This window comes from Bidens hawaiensis, unplaced genomic scaffold (genome assembly GCF_021521415.1).
Source record: "Bidens hawaiensis isolate Kalapana, Puna unplaced genomic scaffold, B.hawaiensis_p1.1 tig00024112_1, whole genome shotgun sequence".
Taxonomy (NCBI): Eukaryota; Viridiplantae; Streptophyta; class Magnoliopsida; order Asterales; family Asteraceae; genus Bidens; species Bidens hawaiensis.
In genome coordinates, this window is record NW_027505042.1 from 1 (window position 1) to 24,540 (window position 24,540).

Sequence of the window (24,540 nt, forward strand, 5' to 3'; positions counted from 1 at the left end):
TGCAATATCTTCACTCTCAAGGCATACTTCACCGAGATCTAAAATCTGAAAATTTACTACTAGGTGAAAATATGTGTGTAAAAGTAGCGGATTTTGGTATCTCGTGTTTAGAGTCTCAATGTGGTAGTGCAAAAGGATTTACTGGCACTTACCGTTGGATGGCGCCCGAAATGATTAAAGAGAAAAAACACACTAAAAAAGTTGATGTTTATAGTTTTGCAATTGTTCTTTGGGAGCTTTTAACTGCCTTGATACCTTTCGAAAACATGACTCCGGAACAAGCAGCATTTGCTGTTTGTCAGAAGGTAAAATTATTAAGGTTTTTTATACTTTAAGTTATGATATTTACTTAAAGAGTAAACTGCGGTTTTCGTCTCTGTGGTTTGTTCAAATATGTCGTTTTAGTCCAATAGTTTCAAATTTGCGATTTTCGTCCCTATGGTTTTATTTCACTTGCAATTAAACCCGAATTCATTAACCCGTTAAATCTAATCGTTAAACCCATCAGCGTGCCGCTCACGTGAGGGGCAGCTTTGTCCTTTTTCTCCCTAAATAAACCTCAGTCCTAAATCGCTAGCCTCCTCACGTGAGGGGCTGGGGTGTATTTGGGGGAAAATAAGGACAAAACCACCCCTCACGTGAAGGGCACGCTGATGGATTTAACGACCAGACTTAACGGGATTAGTGAATTCGGGTTTAATTGCAAGTTAAATGAAACCATAGGGACAAAAATCGCAAATTTGAAACTATTGAACTAAACCGCGGATTTGGACAAACCATAGGGACGAAAACCGCAGTTCGCTCTTACTTAAATATGTATGCTTCTGTTTATATATGCAGAATGCTAGACCACCCTTAGATGATTCATGTCCAATGGCGTTTCACCACCTCATTAACCGTTGTTGGTCAAGCAAACCGGAAAAACGACCAGGATTTGATGAAATTGTGAAGATTCTTGAGGGATATGCAGCATGTGTGGAGGAAAATCCTGATTTCTTGACTACATATGAACCCGATAATGGTAGTTTATTCGGTTGTGATCGTGGATGTTTCGGTCCCCGTAAAACTGCTTATGGGATTTAATCATGGATTATGTCATAAGTGTGTGATCCTGATGTACCTTCATTAATAGGTATTGAAATATTTATATTGAATGATTATGAATTTGTAATATTGCAACTCTGATTAAAAATACCTTTAACCTTGGGATTATTGTTGGTTCTAGTTTTTACCCCCCCCCCCCCCCCCAACACCCTTTATCTATTTCAAGTTCACACAAGATCATGGTGTCATGCTATTTTTGTAAGTAGATACAAAGAAGTTTATGATGTTATGTTCATATGAAAATGATGTTTTTCTAATGATAATACCAACTCAAAACCATGCACATTTATTGATTATGCAACTTATAAAAAACCTAAGCACAAAGTTGGCACAATCTTGCTGATTTGTATAACATAATTGGCAAAATACAAGACTCAAAATCGTACCGATGCTCTTGTCGTTTCCAACAATTTTGCTGGAACTTATGTTGCGGTTGGCAGGTACACAACAATAAATCATAAACAGTTACACACGCTTTTGTCGCGTGTTTTTTAATAAACATATTGTAAAACGCAATTGCAATCTTGGAACAGATTGTTTGATGACGGAGCGAACCAGAAAGAAAAGATCAAGGTAATTATTTTACTATAAGAGTTTAATTAACACAATTGCATATATATAAAAAAGTTACAAAACATTGGGAAAAGTTTATTAAATTGCATTGTTTTTTTTAAGTTATGTAAGTTTATTACTGGGGGACAATAATTCATTTGTACATATTATACTCAGGTGTCTTTTACAGCTTTTTTTGGGGACCCTTCATTGAAATCATATTATCTGGATGTGGGTCTTTCTTACGTTGTAAATCACAACAATTCTAATTTTAGATATCTACTAAAGTTTCAATATTTCTTTGTTTTAGCTGAATCTTGGACCATTTTCGTATTGTCTCCGTTACCAATTCGTGTTAATCGTTATAACTAAAACTGTTTTTTCCGTCAATATATTAGAAGATATGATTGTGGTGGTGGCCAACAGTACTTGACAATCATTGATGGGTGGTGGCTGTTTGGTACAGGGTTAGTTGTCTTGTGTACCATGTGTGTGTATTTCTTGTTAGTTATAACAAACAAGTTAAGTTATTGCTTCTGTCTTTACACCATTTTATTATTTATTATTATTGTAAGTGAATGAAGATAAGATACTGATTTTGGACCATTTGATGGAAACTGGAGAGTAGTATATATAGACAAGTTGTTGAGTTCATGTTCGGGCTCCACGATGCTGATGACGTTTGTACCCGTCTAAATGTATCACGACGCTGTTAGAAGAATTTTTTATGTTAAATTTTGTAATGTAGTTTAGAAGATTTGATTGTGGTGGTGGCCGGCCAATGGTACTCGACCGACAGCATTTGATGGGTGGTGATGACATAGACAGGTTGATGCTAGTTGTCAGATATTGTGCACCATGTGTATCAGTTTACAAACAAGTTATTGCATCTGTCAAATGTTTTTGATCTATTTTATCAATTATTTTTGTGGGTCTTTTTCTATATGTTTGAAAACTAAATGATCTTAAAGGTAAACTCTTGTGTTCAAATCCGTACTCCATGATGCAAACTATGTTTATACAATTATCATTGCAGCGAGGACGATTAGGAATGTGTGAGTTATTATAATTAGGATTGTTACATCAAAAGATGATGTTGATAATGCCGTTTAATCGTAGCAGCGTAACTGAGTAGTAATGCACACATCCTATATACGCCCTATTTAATGATCTTTTATCGTGATGAATAAAGTCCGAAACACCTAATATGTATTCGTCAAAAGATCCTAATACATGTATGTGTACATATATAGCTATAATGTTTTAGACTAGTTCTTAGAAATACAGCTTGAAATGAGTCGAGCTCAAGTTAAGTTAAAACACATTGAGCTCAAGCTTTGTTACTAATGGTTATTATTGGTCTTGTTTGTTAATAAATTTGTGGAATTTTTTTTAATAGCATCTGTAAATCTGTAATAAACCGGAGCCCAACAACCCATACATAAGTAAATAACTAGTGAATTTTTTTGGTTGTGTCTAAGCCCAAAAATAACAAGCCGTTAGCCCAGAGAAGTGCTAATAACAACGTGCCCAAGTGTGTGTGGTTTACAAGTTGTAAACTTCTGAATCGGTCAGATTTATAAACGTGTTGAATGAAGCCTATGAATTGATCCGCCCTTGTAATAGCTCTAAGTGGTGGGTTCATACAATTGTGGTAAAGTCTTATATAGTTATATCTTTTATTGAGAATTGTATCATTTAACAAGATTTCCAAAGCTTTCATATATAACACTCAATGATCAATCCAAAGGTTTCTTAGTTATAACTAACGCACGATCTTCACATATAATAAACACGGCACATACACGATTAGACTTTACGTTCTAATAGCCTAAATGGACAAACCAAATGAACATAGTAATCTTCAAATTAACATGAATATTTAAACATTAATACAAGAGAAACACACCATAACTTATTAGCTTATTCAAGTGCACATGCATAATGCATTGTGCTTATTCTTGACTTACAAGGAAAGTAGCTGAAACGAACGACGAAGAACCCGACAGAAAAGACAATAATATTGTGAATTCCTTGAAATTGATCATTCTTGTTTATCGGTTGTTGCTTCGATGACTTCAATTATTTGAAAATTTCCCCGCACGAAATCATATCATAGTATCCTCCCAATAGTTTAAGCTTATTATCTGCTAGTCCAGATTGGACATAAGGGTAGGAGCAAGTATCCTAGTGAGTTCTTTACCGACTCCTGCGTAGATATATCATATATACAAAGCACATAGTTGAAACATATTATCATTTGTTAATCAAGTTGCTAAGCCATGTTTTAAGAGATGTTACCTTTTCAACCAGTGTTTGAAGTTCTTCGCCTGTTGCTTCTGGATGCTCGGCCAACACCTTTGCTTTCGCGGGTTCAGCTATGCTAACCCAATCGTCTAGGAAATCACTTAAGATCATAAATAGATACGACGGTTAGGTTATATGTTTCACTAATGATAAAAGTTTTTTCTTTAACTAAGGAAAATTCAATTTTGTTAATTCAAACTATGACCGACAATATTAATATGTATTGATAATGTGATCAATGACACTCGTAACTTTCATTTTCATTGCTATGGGCATGAGCAGAAAAGTATATTGTTTCCAAAAACATAAGTAACAGTTTGGAGCATACGGGGTACCAGTATTAAAGGTTAGGAGTGTCATTGATCACGTTATTAGAATGTATTGTTATCGATCAATAGGTTATAGTTTAAAGTATTAAAATATAATCGGCTAATTAATTATCATTTATCTAATCAAGTAGTTTTTTGGTTCATTTATTAATTTGTGACGAATGACGTAATAAACATATATCCTTACTATGATGTTTCATCGTTGGGAAGTGATAATAATCGTTCGATTCCACCACATCGACTGTGTCCAATAACCACAATAACTTCGACCTATATCAATCGTCAACGTGAGTGTCACATGTTTTAAGAGCGTTATACAGTATTTTAAGAACTGTTTAAGAAGCTAGTTCGTGAAAATAACCTTGAGAGCTAAGATTGCATATTCAATGATTGCACCAACTCCAGAGTTGTTAGCCTAGCCGCACAGGAAACAAAGCATTACTAACACAAACCAAAGTTACAATTTATCAAAAGAATAATTATTCTAATTTATAAGAAATTAAATTGCAGGACATATGTATTAGAAGCACTTGACTATTAACTCGAATGACTGTATTTTCAACCTGATTAAACGTAGGGACCAGGTTGGCAATTTTACGAGCCATGAAAGCTTCCCCGGGTCGTAGGTTAAGGATATTAGTAGGGCTAACTCGAGAATCCGAACAAGCAAATATTAGAAACTGCACCATTCCAAATATGTGTTAGAAAAACATCTCAAAACCATAAATAAAAGGGTTTATTATTTGCATGGTGCATGATACTAGTCACCTTAGGTTCTTGTTTCTCGGCCAGTTGGCGATAATAATCGGATACTCGTTGCGAATATAAGAGTAAGCAGTGTAAGTACTAATTACGACCACGATATAAAAAATATGACATAGTTCTCTATCCTTTTACTTGAATTCGTTAATCTTGAAGTTCTCAAATCCGGCGTTTATCCTTTGTATCGGGTCAAATGTGGAGTCAGCTTCTTTTCTACAATTTGAAACCATTAATAGAACAATGTATAAAACAAACATGTATAAATACTTAAAACCTCTATTTGAAACATTTTGGTTAATTAACCACCTTGGTGTTTTTGCCGGTGCAATTGCTTCTCCAATCAAGTTCTTCGACATGTTGACGTGTTCTTAATGTTCCTGCAACTTTTGGTTTAGAAAGAAAGTGCAAAGATTTAGGTGCATGACAACTTGGTTAGAAAGTAAGATTAAATGGTCTATTCATGCAAAAACGAATGAATAACATGTATAATTGCATAATCGTAATGAATGATTGTATAGGATCCGATTGGCGTATGATCAATAATCTCATTTTTAAACGTTCTAATTTAAAGTGTCTAACTACAAGACAACTCCTTCGCTCAGAGGGAATTAAGTACCTCAATCTATGGAGTATGTTTGAGATATGAACTTAATTGGTTGTGTGATTTGAGACCAAGCTAAATGGGATGTATATTTATAGGGCTCTTTGTTAATGTGAAGCCAAAATCAATTGCCAATTAATCCCCCATAAACAAAATGTATGAAAGTCGTCTTTCACATGTTTATAAATCAAATACGTAACTTTAATATCAATTTTCAAAGGGGTGGATACATAACATACATATAACGTAGAACTTATAAACCATGCTAAGTTATAATTTATAAAGTTATAATTTATATGTAATACAATTTGGGTTATAACTTTTATATATATATATATATATATATATATATATATATATATATATATATATATATATATATATATATATATATTAAAATTTGGACTTTAATTTAAGCGAGCGAGCAAACAAGCAACTAAGCAAGTTATGTTGGAGTGGGCTCGGCTTGTTTACAAACAAGGCTAATCATGCACGTGAGCATTTACTAAATGAGATTTGAATGAAATTAACTCGATCTGTGAGCTTTTTGAAGAGTTGTGAACAAATTCATAAGTCTGGAAAAGATCAATTTAATTTGAGTTTTGAATGATGGGATTTAATCTTGAATGTATCAGGATTTAAGCTTGAACGTTTTAGATTTTAAACAAGAACTTTTAAAGGTTTAACATTGAACGTTTTAGGGTTGGAATTTGGCTTGAACGTTTTAGTGTTTTTAACCTGAAACGTATTTCGCGTACGTAATGTACGTTAGGCTGCACAGCAGCACAGGAAACAAAATATTACTAACACAAACCAAAGTTACAAATTTATTAAAAGGATAATTATTCTAAATATCAGTTTTTGACGTGTTAAGTTTAACTTCAAAATTATTTGTAAGAAATTAAATTGCAGGACATATGCATTACAAGCACTTGACTTTTAACTCGAATGACTTTATTTTCAACCTAATTAAACGTAGGGACCTTGTACCAAATGGGTAATCATATTCGCGAAACTAGTAATTTTTTTTCCTCTAATGCAAGATTAAAATTTTTTTTACGTTATCCCTAAAATTGTGTTCTAGATCCGCTAGTATATGTGTAGAGTGTTTTATTATACGCAAAAATACAAAAAAAAAAAAAAAAGAGCCAACGTAGTGCACATGTGCATAGTGTTGTATTACATATGTGTAGAGTGTTTTATTATACGTAAAAATACAAAAAAAAAAAAAGAGAGAGTCAACGTAGTGAACATGTGCATAGTGTTGTATTACACATACGTACTAATGTGTATTCGATGTGTATATTAGTCTTATATTGCATATATACAGTAGTGTATATCAAATATGTACAATAGTGTTGTATTCTATACCATACAACAGTCTTGCATATATGCAATGCACACTATTACACATGTGCACTACACCGACAAGGTTACCGACAAACTGCAAAAAAAAAATTAAAAGTTAAAAATAATTCTTTAAGAGTTTTAAGTTGTCTCTATAACAAGAGCTTTCTTTTGAATCAACCCCTATGTGTGTGTGTGTGTGTGTATATATATATAGTTGGGATGTGTTAAGAGATCAAGAGATGACAGAAATAAAAAGAAGATAGATTATGATAAAGAAATATGTAATTAGGTGTTGTAGATTTCCTTTGTCGAAAAATAGTTCGTCAATGATGAATTTATGCTTCGAAATGAGTTTTTGTAATAGCGACGTTTAAATACCAAGGACTCTTTAACGTATCAAACTGATGTGTGCTACGACGGTCTACACATTGTTACCACATTATTGCTTTATTTTATTACTTTTACTTTAGTTATTTATCTCTAGTAAAATAGTGTGTTAGTGGGTAGTTAAATTCATTCCATTATGCCCATGTATTCTTCTTTCAGGAATAAGCCTTTATACAGGCTAATGTTTTCATTGTGAAAGCTTATGAATAAAAATGATGAATTGATCTGGTTATCTTTACGATTAGTTCGTATCACAAACATATAGATAATTAAATATGGGTTGCATAATTAATTAACATAGGTTGCTTTGTTAGGTGTAATTGTCTTTACATGCTGCGTAATTAACTAATTATTGTGTGTAATTAGTTTACTTAATGTAATTATGGCGCATAAGTCATTTGTATAAAAATATATATATATATTATAGATGGTTTTAGTCTTCATTTACTTAAATTAGCCTTGAAAAATAATTTGAATGACATCAATGAAACGTGCAAAACACTTATCTTAAACATATATAAACAAAATATTCTTACATAATGTTCAAGCTAACAGATTGTTTTATTTATAAATGTAGGCTTCCTATTTATTTGACCCGAATTTACGGTTGTGGGTCACACCAAACCCAAATAACCCATACACAGGTTATAAAATCTTATTAAATTAAAAATTAATCTCACTAAAATAGTTGATATGAAAATCCTATAAAATAGAAATATACTAAAAAATAGTATCCGATTTTTTAAAAAAAATATATTATTTATAATTAGAAAACAAATTTATAGTAAAAATATAAGCGGGTCATTAGTCTCACCAAACCAAAATAGCTTTTAAACCGGGTTATAACATCTAATTTATTTGTGAAGCCCTTGCTTCATCAAATTCTAAGTGTATTATTAAATTTCTTATAATAAATAAAATTAAAATTCAAAAAAATATATAAATATCATAAATGAATAATGTAAAACAAACCCGCAATACGAAGGATAAAAACTAATATTTCATATAATATAAGTTTCTCTTTTGTAACCCTAAACCCTAAACCCGAACCCGAAACTCTAAACTCGAAATCATAAAAAAACGCAACTTGTAAAAAAAATAATATGAAATCCTATTTTTGTGCTAATTTGGTAATTATATGATTTCAATGGGTAATATGAAAATTGGTTTTTCTTGGGGGATATGACAAGCAACCAGGGGGGGTACGTTTAGCCTGACACATAGAAAATGAATACAATAATTCCAAATATAGTTTTGGGATATGTTTTACACGTTAAAAATACCAATCTTCATTTCCGTTACATACATACACACACACTATAGAGAGAGGGGTCATTTGAAAACCACAAAGAAATGAGGAACTCGAAACCAGGAATCAAACAAACTCCAATTTAAATTATTTCAGCGATGTTACAATCGCCTCGTCAAACCTTAATTTATATGTTTACCACTTAAACTATGTATAGTTGAGGGACTACAAAATGGGACGTTTTACGTCATGTGACGCCCAGTCAGCAAATAGTAGGTTTTTATTTTTGGGGTGTAATGGTGTTGTAGCCTAATATATATATATATATATATATATATATATATATATATATATATATATATATATCACACATAATAATATAATAATAATATATACACACACAATGTCGGCGATAAATACCCCCCCCCCCCCGATCGCCCCTAAAATCGTCCGGGAGGGAGGGGGTGTTCTCGCTCAACCCTTGCGCCCCACTACGGGTGACCTTATGATCTTGAAAGTTGAAACCCTCCATCACTAGATTGCCACGTCATTTTATCAGTTGAACCCATTTCCATCCATTTTTCATAGGGGCATTCATTATTTGATCACTTGAACCCAATATGTTTTATTATTTATATTTAAATACAAAAGATTAAATATATGAAACTAAAGTACATAATAAATAAGAAAATAAAATAAATTTAATACTATCCGGTATGTTTAGATTTAAACCACCTATGTATGTGTTCAACTAGATACGTCATGCTTGTGGTGCGCACATATAATGTATATATGTGTGAACCCTCGGATGAGTAAAAGTGAAAATGCATTAATTTTGACGTTATTTTACTAATCTCGTGAAAATAACGTTAAAAGTGGCGGAAGGTTAATTAGGCATCATGTGGTGGCGTTGATAGCTGAAAGACAAGGGTACATGCATCAATCGGTCGGTGTCCTAATGGTCAAGTGTTATGTGTCTTATGTCCAAGGCTTGATGCAAAACTACTATCGAGCCAAGGGTCTCACCGGAAGCAATCTCTCTATCCCTATGGGGTAGGGGTAAGGTTGTCTACATCTTACCCTCCTCAGAACCTACCACAGCTTTGCTATTGGTGGGTTATACTGAGTACGATGATGATAATATGTTCAACTAGAATATATCTAAATCTAAAGTGTGTTTCTCCATCCCACAACTCCAAAATTATTATCAATGGGAATGACTACCTCAGCCGGAAGGTCCTTCAAATAGTTCGGTGATATTATGTTCCCATCATCATTTATTGTATACCGTGTCGTACATACCACACTTCTTATATGTCTCTTATCAAATAGCATGTGTCAGCCGATTAAATATAATGCAAAAGATAATAGTCGTGTTTGTATTATCTCATGCTGAGAGACAGTGGCTTCGTACCGGGACAGGCGGTTTTGAGAGCGGAGTCTAGGAAGGTTGCTAAGCATGAGACATCGTGTTTGGAGAATCAGCACTGTTCATTCCATTTGCCTTCGACACTTTTGGATCCCTAGCTCCCGAGGCGGTTCGCTTCTTGGAGCGGGTGCAGAAGGTGGTCCACAGTGACTCGCAGAGCCCGAGGAACCAAGGATTTATATTTAGTAGAATAGGTTTTGCGATTCAAAAGGGGATAGCGGCGCAGCTTGTTGCTCGCTTACCCATTATCCAGATGTAGTTCGGTTTGTGTTATATATAAAAGGATCAATATTTTCTCTTAAAAAAATATGTTGAACACAAACACACAACTCGGTGCGGTTCCATGCATTTTATTATTGAATATTGGAGATTAATATCGTCGGGCCTCAAATTAAGCATGCTAAATCTATAAATCATTTGACGCCACTGTTTCAAACATGATTGTTGTTTTTTTGTGATCATCTCTCGTAAACTGGCCTTACAAACTCGTTAGACAGATTCTCCAAACAATATATGTACAGTTGATGCTATCAAGTCTCCCTAGATGGCTCCATCTAACTTCACATGCGGCGTATAAACGTGCAATGTCATGGCTAGTCAGTCCACGTAGAAAATATGTGTCTTATAACCTAATAATCGCATTGCAAAAATATTCAAGACATTCACGTGAAGTCCTATCAAACATAGCTAAATATTCAGTGTATCCGTTTTGAACATTACCGATTGCTAGTTAACAAATCACGTATGTACATTTTTGTAGCGGCATGAAACCCTTTTTGTTCCTCATGTCATGAAACAATTTAAAGTTAGCTTCTATAGCTCCCACAAATTTAAAGTTAGCTTATATAGCTCCCACATTTTTTTGTAGCGGCATGAAACAATTCAAAGTTGGCTTATATAGCTCCCACAAATTTAAAAATAATTATGTCGGTAAGCGAGACCATTCAAAGTACGTTGCAGCATCGCACTTTGGGTTTTCGACAAAGTAATCATTAATTGGAACTTCATGAGCCCCTTCTTGATCATGCCGCACCTTTTTCCTTCTTTGGTCACCATGTATCTTGAAGTTCTTCTACTGCTTCAGCTACCATAGCAAGATATTTTCTTTTTTTAGAGGGTTTAAGTTGTAGTAGAATAGGAGACGAAATGTGTGAATAATTTTAATGGGTTTTAATGATCTATATGGTGGGAAAGAGGTTTCTTCAATAACTTAGCTGGTAAGATAACTGTTGAATAACATACACATTCTTCATAAAACCCGTGATCACCACCACGTCGTTATAGGGGTACTGATGGTCGTCGTTTAAGTCATTCAAAAACTTAAATAACCTAGATAGTTAGGGTAAGCAAATGTATCATATCCACGAGGAGCATGGGTGGTCAGTACTATGTGATCTGTCTGGGTATTTTACTATGTTAAATAACTTAACTAAACTCGCTCTGAGATTTCCTTGATTGATTAAATAACATATGATGAAATTGAAAAGGGTTATCACACCCAGGTTTTAGGTAGTTATATAACCTAGTTATTACAAATTGGAAACCATGTAAACATGATTTGTTAACTACTCATTTTGATAAATATATCAATGGTAAGAGTATTTTACTTTGATGATTGATGATGTAAAACCGAATAACTAGCATGGGTGAATTTGAATCTAATTAATTACCAGTTTTAGAACTTAAGACACAATTTATATCAATTGTTAATGATAAACGAATCAATTACAAATAATAACTTAATCCTAATTGTATCCTACACTCGAAGATGATCATAGGTGGTTTTAGCCTTGCATCCTGATGAAGGATCTTGACTTTTGATGCTTTCGGGAATGAATTCGTGTTTGGAATGATGAATTGATGCTTCCCGGTCATCCCGAGTCATCCACAAAGTACCTCACAACCCCTAAGGCCGCCCCTAGTCGGTTGCTACTAAAATCAACCATAGAAAAAAGTTAAATAGTGATTTTTAGGGTATTTCGCATATGGTCCTGACACACGGTCTGTGTCCATTAAGTGTGGCCACAGACCACACACAAGTTGTGAGACCCAAGTAACAACATATATGGATTCCTCTTGTCGAAACACCCAAAGTTAAGAAATTATGTGTCTCGTAACTCATTTTCTAGCACGAGATATGCATGTGTGAAGTTCTAACTCATTCTAGTCAACTCGTCTTTCTTAGCTTTCCCTTTTGGCTTCAGTTTTCTTTCGAACTCTTAACAAACAGCATCTGAACACATACTTATCAACCAAAGACATGAAAACCATACATAAACTCCAAAGTCATGAAAACACATAAAACACTTAAAGTTATATATTTTAAACATGTTACTTAACATAAAATACCTCGACTATCGAGGACTCGTGGCAGTGTTCCGTGGTCATCACTTGGTTCAATCATGGGAGCATCCCCCCCCCCCTTAAGAATTAAAATTTAAATGATTATATGTTTGAAATTTAAAATATTTTATTGCGCCATGCATCATAATTTGGTGTGCTTTAAACTTTTTTTTCATGTTTCTCTTACTTCACTTATATGGATTAATAGTAAAAAAAAACATTATTATTAAAAATTGTAACTTATGAGAGAGATTTGATTTCAAATATATCAAATTGTTAGTTATTAACTTTTATACATAATTTTAATCATATCTTTTTCTCAAAATATCGTTTTATAATTCATAACATTCATTACCAACTATTTAATATTTTCTTTATGTAATCCGTTTCACACACAATAAATAAAATAATTGAATAAATTTGCATCTAGAAGAATTAAAATAACAATAATTTTTGGACCACTTCGAATGCGTAGCAACAAAGCATTCAACATTATGGATTCAATTAAATCTATTGCCAAACTAACAATACTATGTGCCTCTTAGTCGTTAGTCATACATTGTGATTGTAATTACACATTAAAACATACAGTTTACTGCAGTTCATATGAAAAATTGAATACGATAGTTGACAAAAATAGCATGTGTGGCTAGTAAATTAGTATGTGTTCGATTAGGTTATTGTTAAGCTGGCATTTACTTTAGTTAGTTCGAAAATTGTTTTGAAAGGAATAAGAACATTTCAATTTATATGTTAAGGGGGTTCTAAGTTCTTCCATGAACAAGGCAGTAAAATCACAAAACTCAATAATGCTTATATGTGACGTTGGATTGGCCGCTAAATATGTGACGTTAATATTGTTTTAACATAAAATAGGTGGAGCTTACAACCAGAAGCTGAAATACAACTAACTATTAAAATAAATAAATAAATAAATAAATAATCTAACAAGTTTAACTGAAATAACTGCGCTGGTAACAACATGAATTTGTATTAATAAAGTGACATGTAATTATTGTTTTACAGTTTTACTTCATGATAAGTTTTCTTGGTGTAGTTATTTAAAGGTAAAAAACAATAAAACAATTGCTTCATCAAGTAATTTAGTATTTATGCATTTAGTGCTTTGGGCTTTATCAAATTTTTGGCCATAGATTGCTATTTGCTAATTTGCTTCCTTGCTTTTTGTTCATATGAAAATGGTTTTCCTAACATGATTAATAAATGGGCTTGGGCCGATATCTGGCCCAACGGGGAATCCAGTGTCACATATGTTTGTTAGATCAACTTGAGGGTGGCTAGTGAGACGTATAAAGATCCTAATATGTATTCGTCAAAAGATCCTAATACATGTATGTGTTGCACATATATAGCAATATTCATACGAGTTCTTAGAAATACAGATAGAAACAAGTCGAGCTCAAGTTAAGTTAAAAAATATTGAGCTCAAGGCTCAAGCTTTGTTACATAGTGATTATCATTGGTCTTGTTTGTTAATTGTTAATACTCTATATTTGTGGAGTTTCGTTTTAATAACATTTGTAATGAACCGTAGCCCAACAACCCATACATAAGTAAACAACTAGTGAATTTTTTTGGTTTGTGTCTAAGCCCAAAAATAGCAAGCCGTTAGCCCAGAGACGTGCTAAAAACAACGTGCCCAAGTGTGGTTGGCTTACAATTTGTAAACCTCTAAACCGGTCAGATTTATAAACGTGTTAAATGAATCCTCTTAATTGATCAGCCCTTGTAATATATAGCTCAAGTGATGGACTCATACAAACCCTTAGTGAGGTAAAAGTCTTATATATTTTATTGAGAGTTGTATCATTTAACAACCAACATTAAATTTTGAAACATCAGTTAATCAGTCGTATCCTGTGACTTTGGAAATAATATTTTATATAGGATTTTTATTGCTTTTGCTGTCAAATTGCCGTTTCTAACCCTACATACATGGTTACCAGATACCCACCCACGAAATTGCGGCGCAGCTTGTTGTCCGTTTGCCTGCCACTTTATTGTAATCGTTTTATAGTAAATTATATAAAACTTCGTTATGATTAAAAAAAAAAGACACATAACAGTACTTGTATGCTTCTAGCCAGAATTTTATTATAAATGGGAGTATATGGATTGATTTGGATTAATATGAAATTATTACCACACACTCATTCTATATTTATGGCACACATGCACGATTAGATTTTACATTCTAATAGCCTAAGTGAAGGGTTGGCAATTGGGTACCTGTTAAAGACACGATAAGACCGGTTAATCAAAAAAGTGCGGTATGTGATTTTTCTATTTTCGTAAATAATTGAAATTAGCAGGCTACTCCCTCATTATCCCTTATTGGTACACAAAACTTAAAACTGTCTTATAATCATGACATATAAAGTAGTTAAACGAGTCGTATTCATATTTTATATTTGTGTCACACGCGTCACCTCTTACCTGTTAAACCTGTTAAGACACGAATTGCCACTCTGCCAAACAAGACAAACCAATGAAAATAGTAATCTTTAAATTATTTAAAAATTAATACAAGAGAAAAACACCATAATTTATTGAGCGTATTCAAATGCACATGCATTGTGCTTATTCTTGACTTGCAAATAAAGTAGCCGAAACGAAACAGAAAGCGAAGATAACAGGACAGAAAGACAATAACAACATTGTGAATTCCATGAACTTATTGATCATTCTTGTATGTTGGTTGTTGGTTCGATATCATCATTCAACAACTTCAATTATATGAAATTTTCCACACACGAAATCGTAGTATCCTCCCAATAGTTTAAGCTTTTTATCGGCTAGTCCAGATTGGACATAAGGGTAGGATAGCAAGTTTCCTAGCGAGTTCTTCACCGACTCCTGCGTAGATATATCATATATACAAAGCATGAATTGAAACGTATTATCATTTGTTAATTAAGTTGTTTAACCATGTTTGAAGAGATGTTACCTTTTCAACCAGTGTTTGAAGTTCTTCGCATGTTGCATCTGGATGCTCGGCCAGCACCTTTTCTTTCGCGGGTTCAGCTATGCTAACCCAATCGTCTATGAAGTCACTTCAGATCATGAATAGATACAACTTTTAGGTTATATGTTTGATTACTAATGATAAACCTCATTCATTTAACTAAGGCAAATTTGATTTTAATAATCCAAACTACGACCTTCAAAAATAATCTATATTGACGATGTGATTTATGACACTCGTAACTTTCATTTTTGTTGCCAAGGGCATGGCCACTTTAACGGAAAAGCTACGTGTCTATAATCAATGTTGTGAAAGTAAACACAAGGCTGAGTACTCTCCGAGTACTTGCTACAAGGTCTATCGTTGATGCGAGTTTCTTTTACTCCGTTTAATTACTAAGAATCGATCAAAGGTGGTCAACCTTTGCCAAAATCACATCTAGTCGGTGAACTTGGGCAAATTTGGACTTAAAAAATGAGTCATAATTCATATTTCTATAATATTAACGATATATCATTTTTTAAACTAATGATTATTAATTTTTAGAATAATTTATTATTTATAAATGTATTTATCTTATTTATATTGATATTAACATATTTTGTTATAAATATTAGTAAACACATATATATAATATCCAAAAATAAATTTCTTTCTATTTACCATATCCGAGTACTCCGAGTACACCCAACTCCTCAGTCGACCGCCTATGGTCTTCCTAGCGACTTTTGCAACCTTGTCTATAATGAACATCTAACTACTTTTTAGTAAATTGTTTTTCAAAACGGCAAAAAATAAAAGTTTGGAGCATATGAAGTTACTTCTCTATTAAGGTGTGATTGCCCTAGGCAATGAAATTAAATGTTAGGAGTGTTATTGGTCACGTCATGAATATAGATTGTTATCAGTCAATAAGCTAGTTAGAGTTTAAATTATGAAAATCTAATTTGCTAATTAATGCTCAGTTATCTAATTAAGTAGTTTCGGTTCATTATTTTGTGACAAACAACGTGACAAATGCATACACTTACTAAGATGTTTCATCGTCAGGAAGTGATATTAGTCGTTGGATTCCCCGCATCGACTGTGTCCAATGACCACAATAACTTCAACCTATAGCAATCGTCGACGTGAGTGTCACACATGGTTTAAGAGCATTGTACAGTATTTTAAGGACTTTATAATATAAGAAGCTAGTTCCTTAAAATTAATAACCTTGAGAGCTAAGATTGCATATTCAATGATTGCACCAACTCCTGAGTTGTTAGGCTGCATATATAGGAAACAAAACATTACTAACACAAACCAAAGTTACAAATGTATAAAAAGGATAATTATTTTAAATAAGTTTATATGTATTTTCAACCTGATTAAACGTAGGGACCAGGTTGGCAATGTTACGAGCCATAAAAGCTTCCCCGGGTCGTAGGTTCAGGATATTAGTAGGGCTAACTCAGGAATCCGAACAAGCAAATATTAGAAACTGCACCATTTCAAATATGTGTTAATAAAAAATCTCAAACCCATAAATAAAGGGTTTATTATTTGCATGATACTATAATTACCTTAGGTTCTTGTTTCTCGGCCAGTTGACGATAATAATCAGGATACTTGCTGTGAATATAAAATAACCCGTGTAAGTAAACTACTAATTACGACCACTATATAACAAAATGACATAATTTTCTATCCTTTTACTTGAATTCATAAATCTTGAAGTGCTTAAATCCATCGTTGATCCTTTGTATCGGGTCAAATATTGTGCATGATAGTTCATCTTCTTTTCTACAATTTGAAACCATAATTTTTTTTTATTTTTCATATATGTAGAGACATTAATAAAACAGAAAAATAAACACAGATACGTAAAACCTATATTTGAAACAGTTTGGTAAACCACCTTGGTGTTTTTGCCGGTGCAATCGCTTCCTTAATCGAGTTCGTTGACATGTTGATGTGTTCTTGATGTAATGATGTTCCTGCAACTTTTGGTTTATGAAGAAAATGCAAAGATTTAGGTGCATGAAAACTTGCTTAGAAAGTAAGATAAAATGGTTTAATTACTCATGTAAAACAAATGAATAACATGCATTATTGCATAATGATATTGGATTATTGTAAAGTATCCAATTTGACGTATGATAAATAATCTCGATCATTTTATACTTTCTAAGACAACTACTACCTTATCAGCGGCAATTTAAAGGGTCAAACTACAAGAAAACTTATCGTTTGCTCCGCTCAAAGGGAATTAACTACCTCAATCTATGGAGAATTTTTGAAATATGGACTTGGGTGTTTGATTTTGAGACCAAGCTAAATGGGATGTATACTTATAGGGCTCTTAGTAATTAACGTGAAGCCAAAAACAATTGTCAAATCCCCATAAACAAAATGTATGAAACTCTTTTCACATGTTTATCGATTTAAATACGTAATTTATATATTTATTTTCATATGGGTAGATATAGTCATAAGCTATGAAATATTTTAAATTACCTTGTTGGAAAATTAAGTTTTAAGCAGTGTTTTAAACTTTTAATTCAATGAGTTTTTCTAAGTCATAATCAATCGTTTTCATGTAATTTCTATTATCAAATGGACATGAATACTATATTTTGTACGTGCAATGTGCATATATAGATAGAGTTGGTAACGAGTCAAGACTACGTGGGCTTAGGTTTGGTTCGTCAAGAGCTCGAGCCAACTCATTTAAAGCTTGAGGCAGCTCATGCATGGCTTGTTGAACTAGCTCACTCATTTTTAAAGCTTTTTAATTTGTTATATTGTATTGTTTATTTGTTTCACATATTGATAATACAAAAAGAAAACGAAGAGAAAAAATAACATTTTTAACATGCATATAATGTAGAACTTATAAACATTAAAACTTATATTTCTATATAATAAAATTTGGGTTATAATTTATATATATATATATATATATATATATATATAAATTTGTAATTTAAGCGAGCGAACAAGCATTTTAACAAGCGAGTTATCTTAGTGTGGGCTCATCACTCAGCTCAGTTACAAGCTGAGCTAAGCTAGCCTGTTAGCAATTTCTTAACGAGATTCAAATAAACTTAATCCGTTAGCTTTTTGAAGAGTGCTAGATAGAGTTGTGATAATAACAAGGCTCAAATTCATGACTAAGTCTAGAAACGAATATTTTTTTTTTCATTTCATGTCAGTTTTAATCCTCGTATAATTAATCTTCATCTTTCTAAACAAACATTTTAGACATCTAAACAAGAAAATGAAAACCAGGAAAAAGTTTTTTCACTATAATTCTTTTTACTTTTGTGCATTGCGTCATAAAACTAAAATTTATACGTAAAAATCATTTTTACGTGTAAAAACCTCATTTTTACATAATTTATTTAAAGTTATTACATTTAAACACGTATAAATGTCACTTTAATAAAAAAATATATAAAATAAAATAGTAAAAGACAAAAAAAATTATTATTTATTTGTTTATATGCAAAGCTTCAAAAATATTATGAAAAAATAAGAACTTTTTACGTCCAAATATAGATCTTTTACATGTAAAACTTTTAGTTTTTTAGTTATTCACTTTTTGTGGTTTCCTAATGAACCTCCATATATATTATCCTACCCCTATCATTGTCAAATCTCGGAAAAGAAGTTTTTATCATAAAATTAAATCAGTTATAAGGGTGTTCAAGTTTTGAGAATGGGGTGTGATCGCACCCCTTGAATTTTATATTTTTAAGCAATTTAATCTCGAGCAATACTTAAGAAACTTTGGCACCATCCCTTATGAAGTTTTGACCCTGAACCCCATAAATTTTGAAAGTTTGAAACCGACCTCGTAATATTTTAACATTTACTCTCAAGAAATGTTTGTTTAGTTACTTAAAGCTATACAAATATAAACTTATTACAATTTCCAATTTTCATGATTAGTTCCGTTTTGGTGTTCAATTTCATCTTTGCCACTTGACTTTGAAGATTTTTTGGAAAAACATTTTTTTTTATATTTTATCATGTGACATTACCAGGACCAAAAAGAAATTGATATTTAGCAATAAACTACCGACACTCAAAAATTTCTAACCTCATAAAAATACTTAAATCCATCTTTGAATACTTATAGATGTAAAACATATGTTGAATATGTTGCATTAGAGTTCTTTTTACGTCAACCCTTTCATATACATGTTTCTAATTTTAAATTCTCAAAAGTTTATTAATTTTTGGTTTTAACAGTATTTTAGGATAGAACTTTATGTTTACCATCGTTTTTTTTAATTGTTATCACGTGTAAAATGCTAATGTAGCACCACATATATATTAATTTTTTTTATTTGTTAATTGTACGTAAGCCAGCTATTTTAGTAAAATTTATTATTATTAACATGTTTATAATTACAGTTGCTATTATCTGATTGCATGTTGAAATAAAGAAAGCAATGTATAAGTTAAATAGGAAAGATTAATTTTAACATACGGTAAAATAAGGAACCTATAAGTATAAAATCACTACAAACGGTTACATGCTTACCTAATCTCCGTTAAGCAATAATTTCCCTAACGAAATGAAAATAATAGAGGTGGCAATCTTGACCCAAACCATTTCAAATGTGTCAATTTGACTATTTGAGTTGTTTTAAAATTTATACGGGTTATTAAATGGGTCAAATGAGTCACTTGAAATTTACATTCTTATTTTCAGGTTAAAATGGGTCAACAAATTTAAATATATGGGTCGATGTGGGTTAGTATCTTAAAGAAAAGTGGCAGGTTCGGGTTGAAATGGGTTTTGGATTGGAACGAGATCGGTTTAGGTTTTGGCTCGGATCAGGTTTCCTGCTGACACGAGTTTTCGCACTGGACGGGTTGGGTTTTGGTTTTTTTCGAGTTTTCGCACTGGACGGGTCGATTGTGGATTTGTTTTCGGTTTTTTGTTTCGTTTTGGCCGGGGGTTTTCAGTTTTAATTCTGCCCGGTTTCACTTTTTTAGTTTCGTTTTAATATTTTTTTCAAAATATATAGAACATGATTCTTTGATCCATGTTGCTTAAACCCCATGGCTCCGGTTATCACCGGCCATGCGTTTTCAAACCTTTGTATATGTCAACCACTAAACTCCTCTGATCAGTAACTAAGGTATGCGATTTGATTTTGATTAGAGGTGAGCTTAAATAAAGACGGAAATTGCTCATTGATCACTCCCTACCGTACGACTTGTTGGATTATATATTGGTTTTATATAGACATTCGTTATGATTCAGTTTGTATTAGCTGGATTTTTACGGTTATTTCTTTTAGACATTCATTATGATTCGTTCATGATAATGTTGAATTATTGAGCAAGTTAATCAAGAACATGATTTGCATAAACCTTATGCAACATTTTTTTTTATTAATATTAAAAGCGAAAACTCGATACCTTACAAATAAGAATTTCACGCTTTTTATAGGTATGGGTCATTAGCTATTTGATAGCCTGGTTATTAAAAGGCTACGTCTTAATGGTTAAGAAACTTAATGGACAACAAAACTCAAACCAGCTAGGAAACAAAAATAGCATCTAGTTCTAAACAAAAACTAATTGTAAAAACCAATAATAATTTAGGCACTAATTAATTACTTTATGCGTAATTATTGTGTGGAAGTCATTTGTACAATAACGTACCAATATTTATACATATTAAATAATTAGATGGTTTTTTTACTGGGCATGATTGAAATAATTAGATGGTTTTAGTCTTTAATTACTCATATTAGCCATATATAAAAAATTAATTTGCATAACATCAACAAAACGTGTAAAACATTTATATTTCATATACTTATCTTTTACTTATTTTAACAAGTGGAATAATTGAAAATCAATACGTTGAATTACAAATATGGTTTTGGGATATGTTTTACACGTTAATAATACCAATCTTCATTTTCGTTACTTCTACACACACACAAAAGAGAGAGAGTGAGAGAGAGAGAGAGAGAGAGAGATGATTATTCGGAAACTGAAAAAAAAACAGTGAGGACTCATGGATTAAACCAGCTCCGATTTAACTTATTTTAGTGGTATTAGAACCGGCTCGTCCAAAGTTGAACATTGGTTTATATATTTACCACTTATCATGTGAAATCCACCAATCATAGCTTGGCACGTCATTTCATCTTTTCTCAACATCTTTTCTCATTGATTTCTGTAACTTCTTGAACATTTTTTCTTTGTCGGAAATTGGATATGCAAAAATTTTTACAAAAACAAACCAAGACGGGTAAATAGCATCAAGAAGATAATAATCGCGTGTGTATGCCTCCCGTTGACCACAAATGGGCACCTCGTTGCGGTTCCATGCATTTTATAATTGAATATCAGGGATTGATATAGCACAATGTTGTCGTTTTTTGAACCGCAAGCACAAAAGTACGCATGCCAAACCCATAAAACATTTGACGCCACCGCTTCAAGCATGATTGTTGGTTTTTTATGATCACATCTCATAAGTTGGTCTTGCAAACTCGTCGGGCACATCTCCTAACAAAATGTGTACAGTCGACGCTACTGGGCATGAGGGATCTGTCTAGCTTCATGTGTGAGTGTGGCATATAAGCGTGCAACGTCCTGGCTAGTAGGCACATTACCTGGTTCGGGTTGACGAATCACGAATGTGTATTTTTGTAGCGGCGTGAAACTATTTTTTCCCCTCCCGTCGTAACCTAAACTGAAATAACTGCTCTAGTAAGTAGTAACAACATGAATTTGTTCTTATTAAAGTGCCATGAAATTATTGTTTTACGCCATGATCAGTGTTCTTGTGTAATTATTTTAAGGTAAAAACAATAAAAACCGCTTCATCAAGTAATATTAGTATTTATTCTTCTAGTGTTCTGGGCTTTAACCAGTTTGAGCCCGATTTTGTAAACTGATTACTAATCGGCCCAATCTTAACCGGTTACTAACTGATCCTAACTGTCAATTAGTAACCGGTTTGTATTATTGATTTCAAAACCGGTTAACCGATTTTTTTTTAATTATTATTTTGTTAAAAATAGGGTGTTTTCGGTTATTAACTGGTTAACCGGTCTGGTCTAACCCCTCAAAACAGTTTCTCTAACCGGTTACTACCCTACCCGAAAAACTGGTCTAACCGGTTAATTCCCGAAAAAAACCGGTTAGCATATTAATCGGTTGATGGTTAACCGATCTGTGCACCTCTATAAGTGTTACCTTATTATTGTTCATATCCTAACATAGATTGATAATGGGCCTGGGCTGGTATCTGGCCCAACGGGGAAGATGGGTCAACCAAAGAATATCCTAGCGAAGAGAAGGGTCACTATCACAGTATCACATATGTTCGTTAGTGAATTGAATGTGGTGGCATCTATTTGAAATTTTAGATGCATAAAACACGTTTTTTTCTTTTTGTTTTCGTATGCATGTTTTGACCAACTTTGGTCTTTTTGTTGAGTTTTAGACACAACTTAAAACGAATACATATAAGAACACATATCAGGATTCAGGAAGACAATAAGACGAGCGGTCAGGTGAGAGTGAAAGAGTTTTTTAATTAGCCCTTACTCTTCTCTCACGTCTTTTCACAACCAGTTAACCCAAATTCAGTTAATAATTCTAAGCAATACTTTCATTGAGATAAACAAATACCATATTTAGATTGTAAAGCTTCAATTCCAAAAAATTATATATACGTTAACAACCACATAATGATTTGTTAAGTTTAAGCAATTCATCATTAGTTTTAGAAAAGCACGATTCATAGAATAACAAGTAGCAATCATGTATGATTACAATTTAAAGAATGCATTTCATCATTCGTAGCATCAACCCGGTTTTTATCAATAGCCGCTTCTTTAAAAGACCCGGGTTCTATACTTCTATTCAACACATAAATGAAGCACGTATTTTCTTTCTCTTTCGACAATTTAGAATAGTTAAAAACTTTCTCCAACCCATACTTAACTTTGCCCTCCAATCCATAATCCCAGTCTCGGTTCTTGGACTGTGCAATCCGTGCAAAAGCACAGGAATTATACGAGAATACATGGTTCACTGTATTGATAAGGTATATGTAACGATTCTGACGAAACCAGATATACCCTAACCGGTAGACAATAGTTACGTTATATTTAATGTCGGGTACATGAATTACCATAGTAATTATACGAGAATACATGGTTCACTGTATTGATTGTACGTGAATATATAATTCATCGTATTGAATATGCGATTAATCGATCGATAGTTATTGAAACCCGAACGAATCGAGGGTTCAATTATAGACGATATCTATAATATTTAGTGATTTTACGAAGCATTAATGCTTCGGGATAAGTAAAGTACGGCACAGAAAAAGAATTTTGATTTAACAATACGTCGGTACGTTAAACGAAATATGAATACCAAACCGAGCAAGATACCATCATTCAAGCCGAAAAAGATGCGCAAATAATATTATTAAGGTGTTTTAAGTAAACAAGGGTTATGGTTTAAACTTTTAAATGTATTAAACCGGTTTAAATGAAATGCATTTTTAAAAGCCGAATTAAGCATCTAAACGAAAAACGAACTGAACCGAGTTTATCCAAAACGTTATCCACATCTGGAAATCTTAATATGTGGATGAGAATGAAGGAGGTGGGCCCCACCCCACCCCCCTCAAAATCTGCCATAAGGTGGATATTTCCACCATAATTTCATTTCCCATCTTCTCAAGTAAATAATCAAAGAAACCTCCATCATCTCTCTAGAAATCCAAGGATTTTGAAGACAAATCAAGGTAAAAATCGAGTTATTTACGTTCTCATCTACATTTCTTGAGTTTATTTGCAAGAAAATGAGGTTTCAAGTGAAAAAAAGGGTGAAAACCCGAGATGAAAACCGATTCTTGCATGATCAAGTGATGTATACGGGTTATACAAGGGATCTTGGTCCAAGAAAGGAGTCAAACGAACCAAAAACGAATTTTTACGGTTTAAACTTTAGTTTTAAAACAATAACCGAAACTATGGTGTAAAAGGCTTGATGGTGAGTGTAACTTGCTTGGTATTGTGGTATATTGGCTGTAGGTTTTGTGTTTAGTTTGTAGCTAAGGCGGAAAAATCGAGATTTAGGCGTGTAAAAGCGGAAAGA

The 24,540-nt window shown here is 32.8% G+C and overlaps 1 protein-coding gene, 1 long non-coding RNA gene and 2 pseudogenes across 4 annotated transcripts; 1 reads left to right on the top strand and 3 right to left on the bottom strand.

The window, feature by feature from the left end:
- The first annotated feature begins 15 nt into the window (after window positions 1–15).
- On the top strand, window positions 16–1,214 carry LOC143610127 (serine/threonine/tyrosine-protein kinase HT1-like). Its single transcript, XM_077084695.1, has 2 exons — window positions 16–305; window positions 841–1,214. Exons 1-2 carry the CDS (start codon window positions 72–74, stop codon window positions 1,081–1,083), a joined length of 477 nt encoding a protein of 158 aa, XP_076940810.1. The 5' UTR covers window positions 16–71; the 3' UTR covers window positions 1,084–1,214.
- A 2,486-nt stretch (window positions 1,215–3,700) lies between these two features.
- LOC143610130 (carbonic anhydrase, chloroplastic-like) lies at window positions 3,701–5,171 on the bottom strand (annotated as a pseudogene). Its single transcript, XR_013149538.1, has 7 exons — window positions 5,147–5,171; window positions 5,061–5,104; window positions 4,856–4,972; window positions 4,654–4,707; window positions 4,480–4,562; window positions 3,958–4,063; window positions 3,701–3,865 (listed from the first exon to the last, which is right to left on the bottom strand). The product of XR_013149538.1 is annotated as a carbonic anhydrase, chloroplastic-like (transcript).
- Window positions 5,172–5,189: 18 nt separating this feature from the next.
- Window positions 5,190–5,702, bottom strand: LOC143610128 (uncharacterized). Its single transcript, XR_013149536.1, has 3 exons — window positions 5,671–5,702; window positions 5,361–5,437; window positions 5,190–5,267 (listed from the first exon to the last, which is right to left on the bottom strand). It is a non-coding gene; the product is annotated as an uncharacterized LOC143610128 (long non-coding RNA).
- Window positions 5,703–14,950: 9,248 nt separating this feature from the next.
- LOC143610125 (carbonic anhydrase 2-like) lies at window positions 14,951–17,445 on the bottom strand (annotated as a pseudogene). Its single transcript, XR_013149534.1, has 8 exons — window positions 17,300–17,445; window positions 17,098–17,184; window positions 16,965–17,013; window positions 16,766–16,882; window positions 16,615–16,668; window positions 16,431–16,512; window positions 15,382–15,487; window positions 14,951–15,290 (listed from the first exon to the last, which is right to left on the bottom strand). The product of XR_013149534.1 is annotated as a carbonic anhydrase 2-like (transcript).
- Window positions 17,446–24,540: the final 7,095 nt, after the last annotated feature.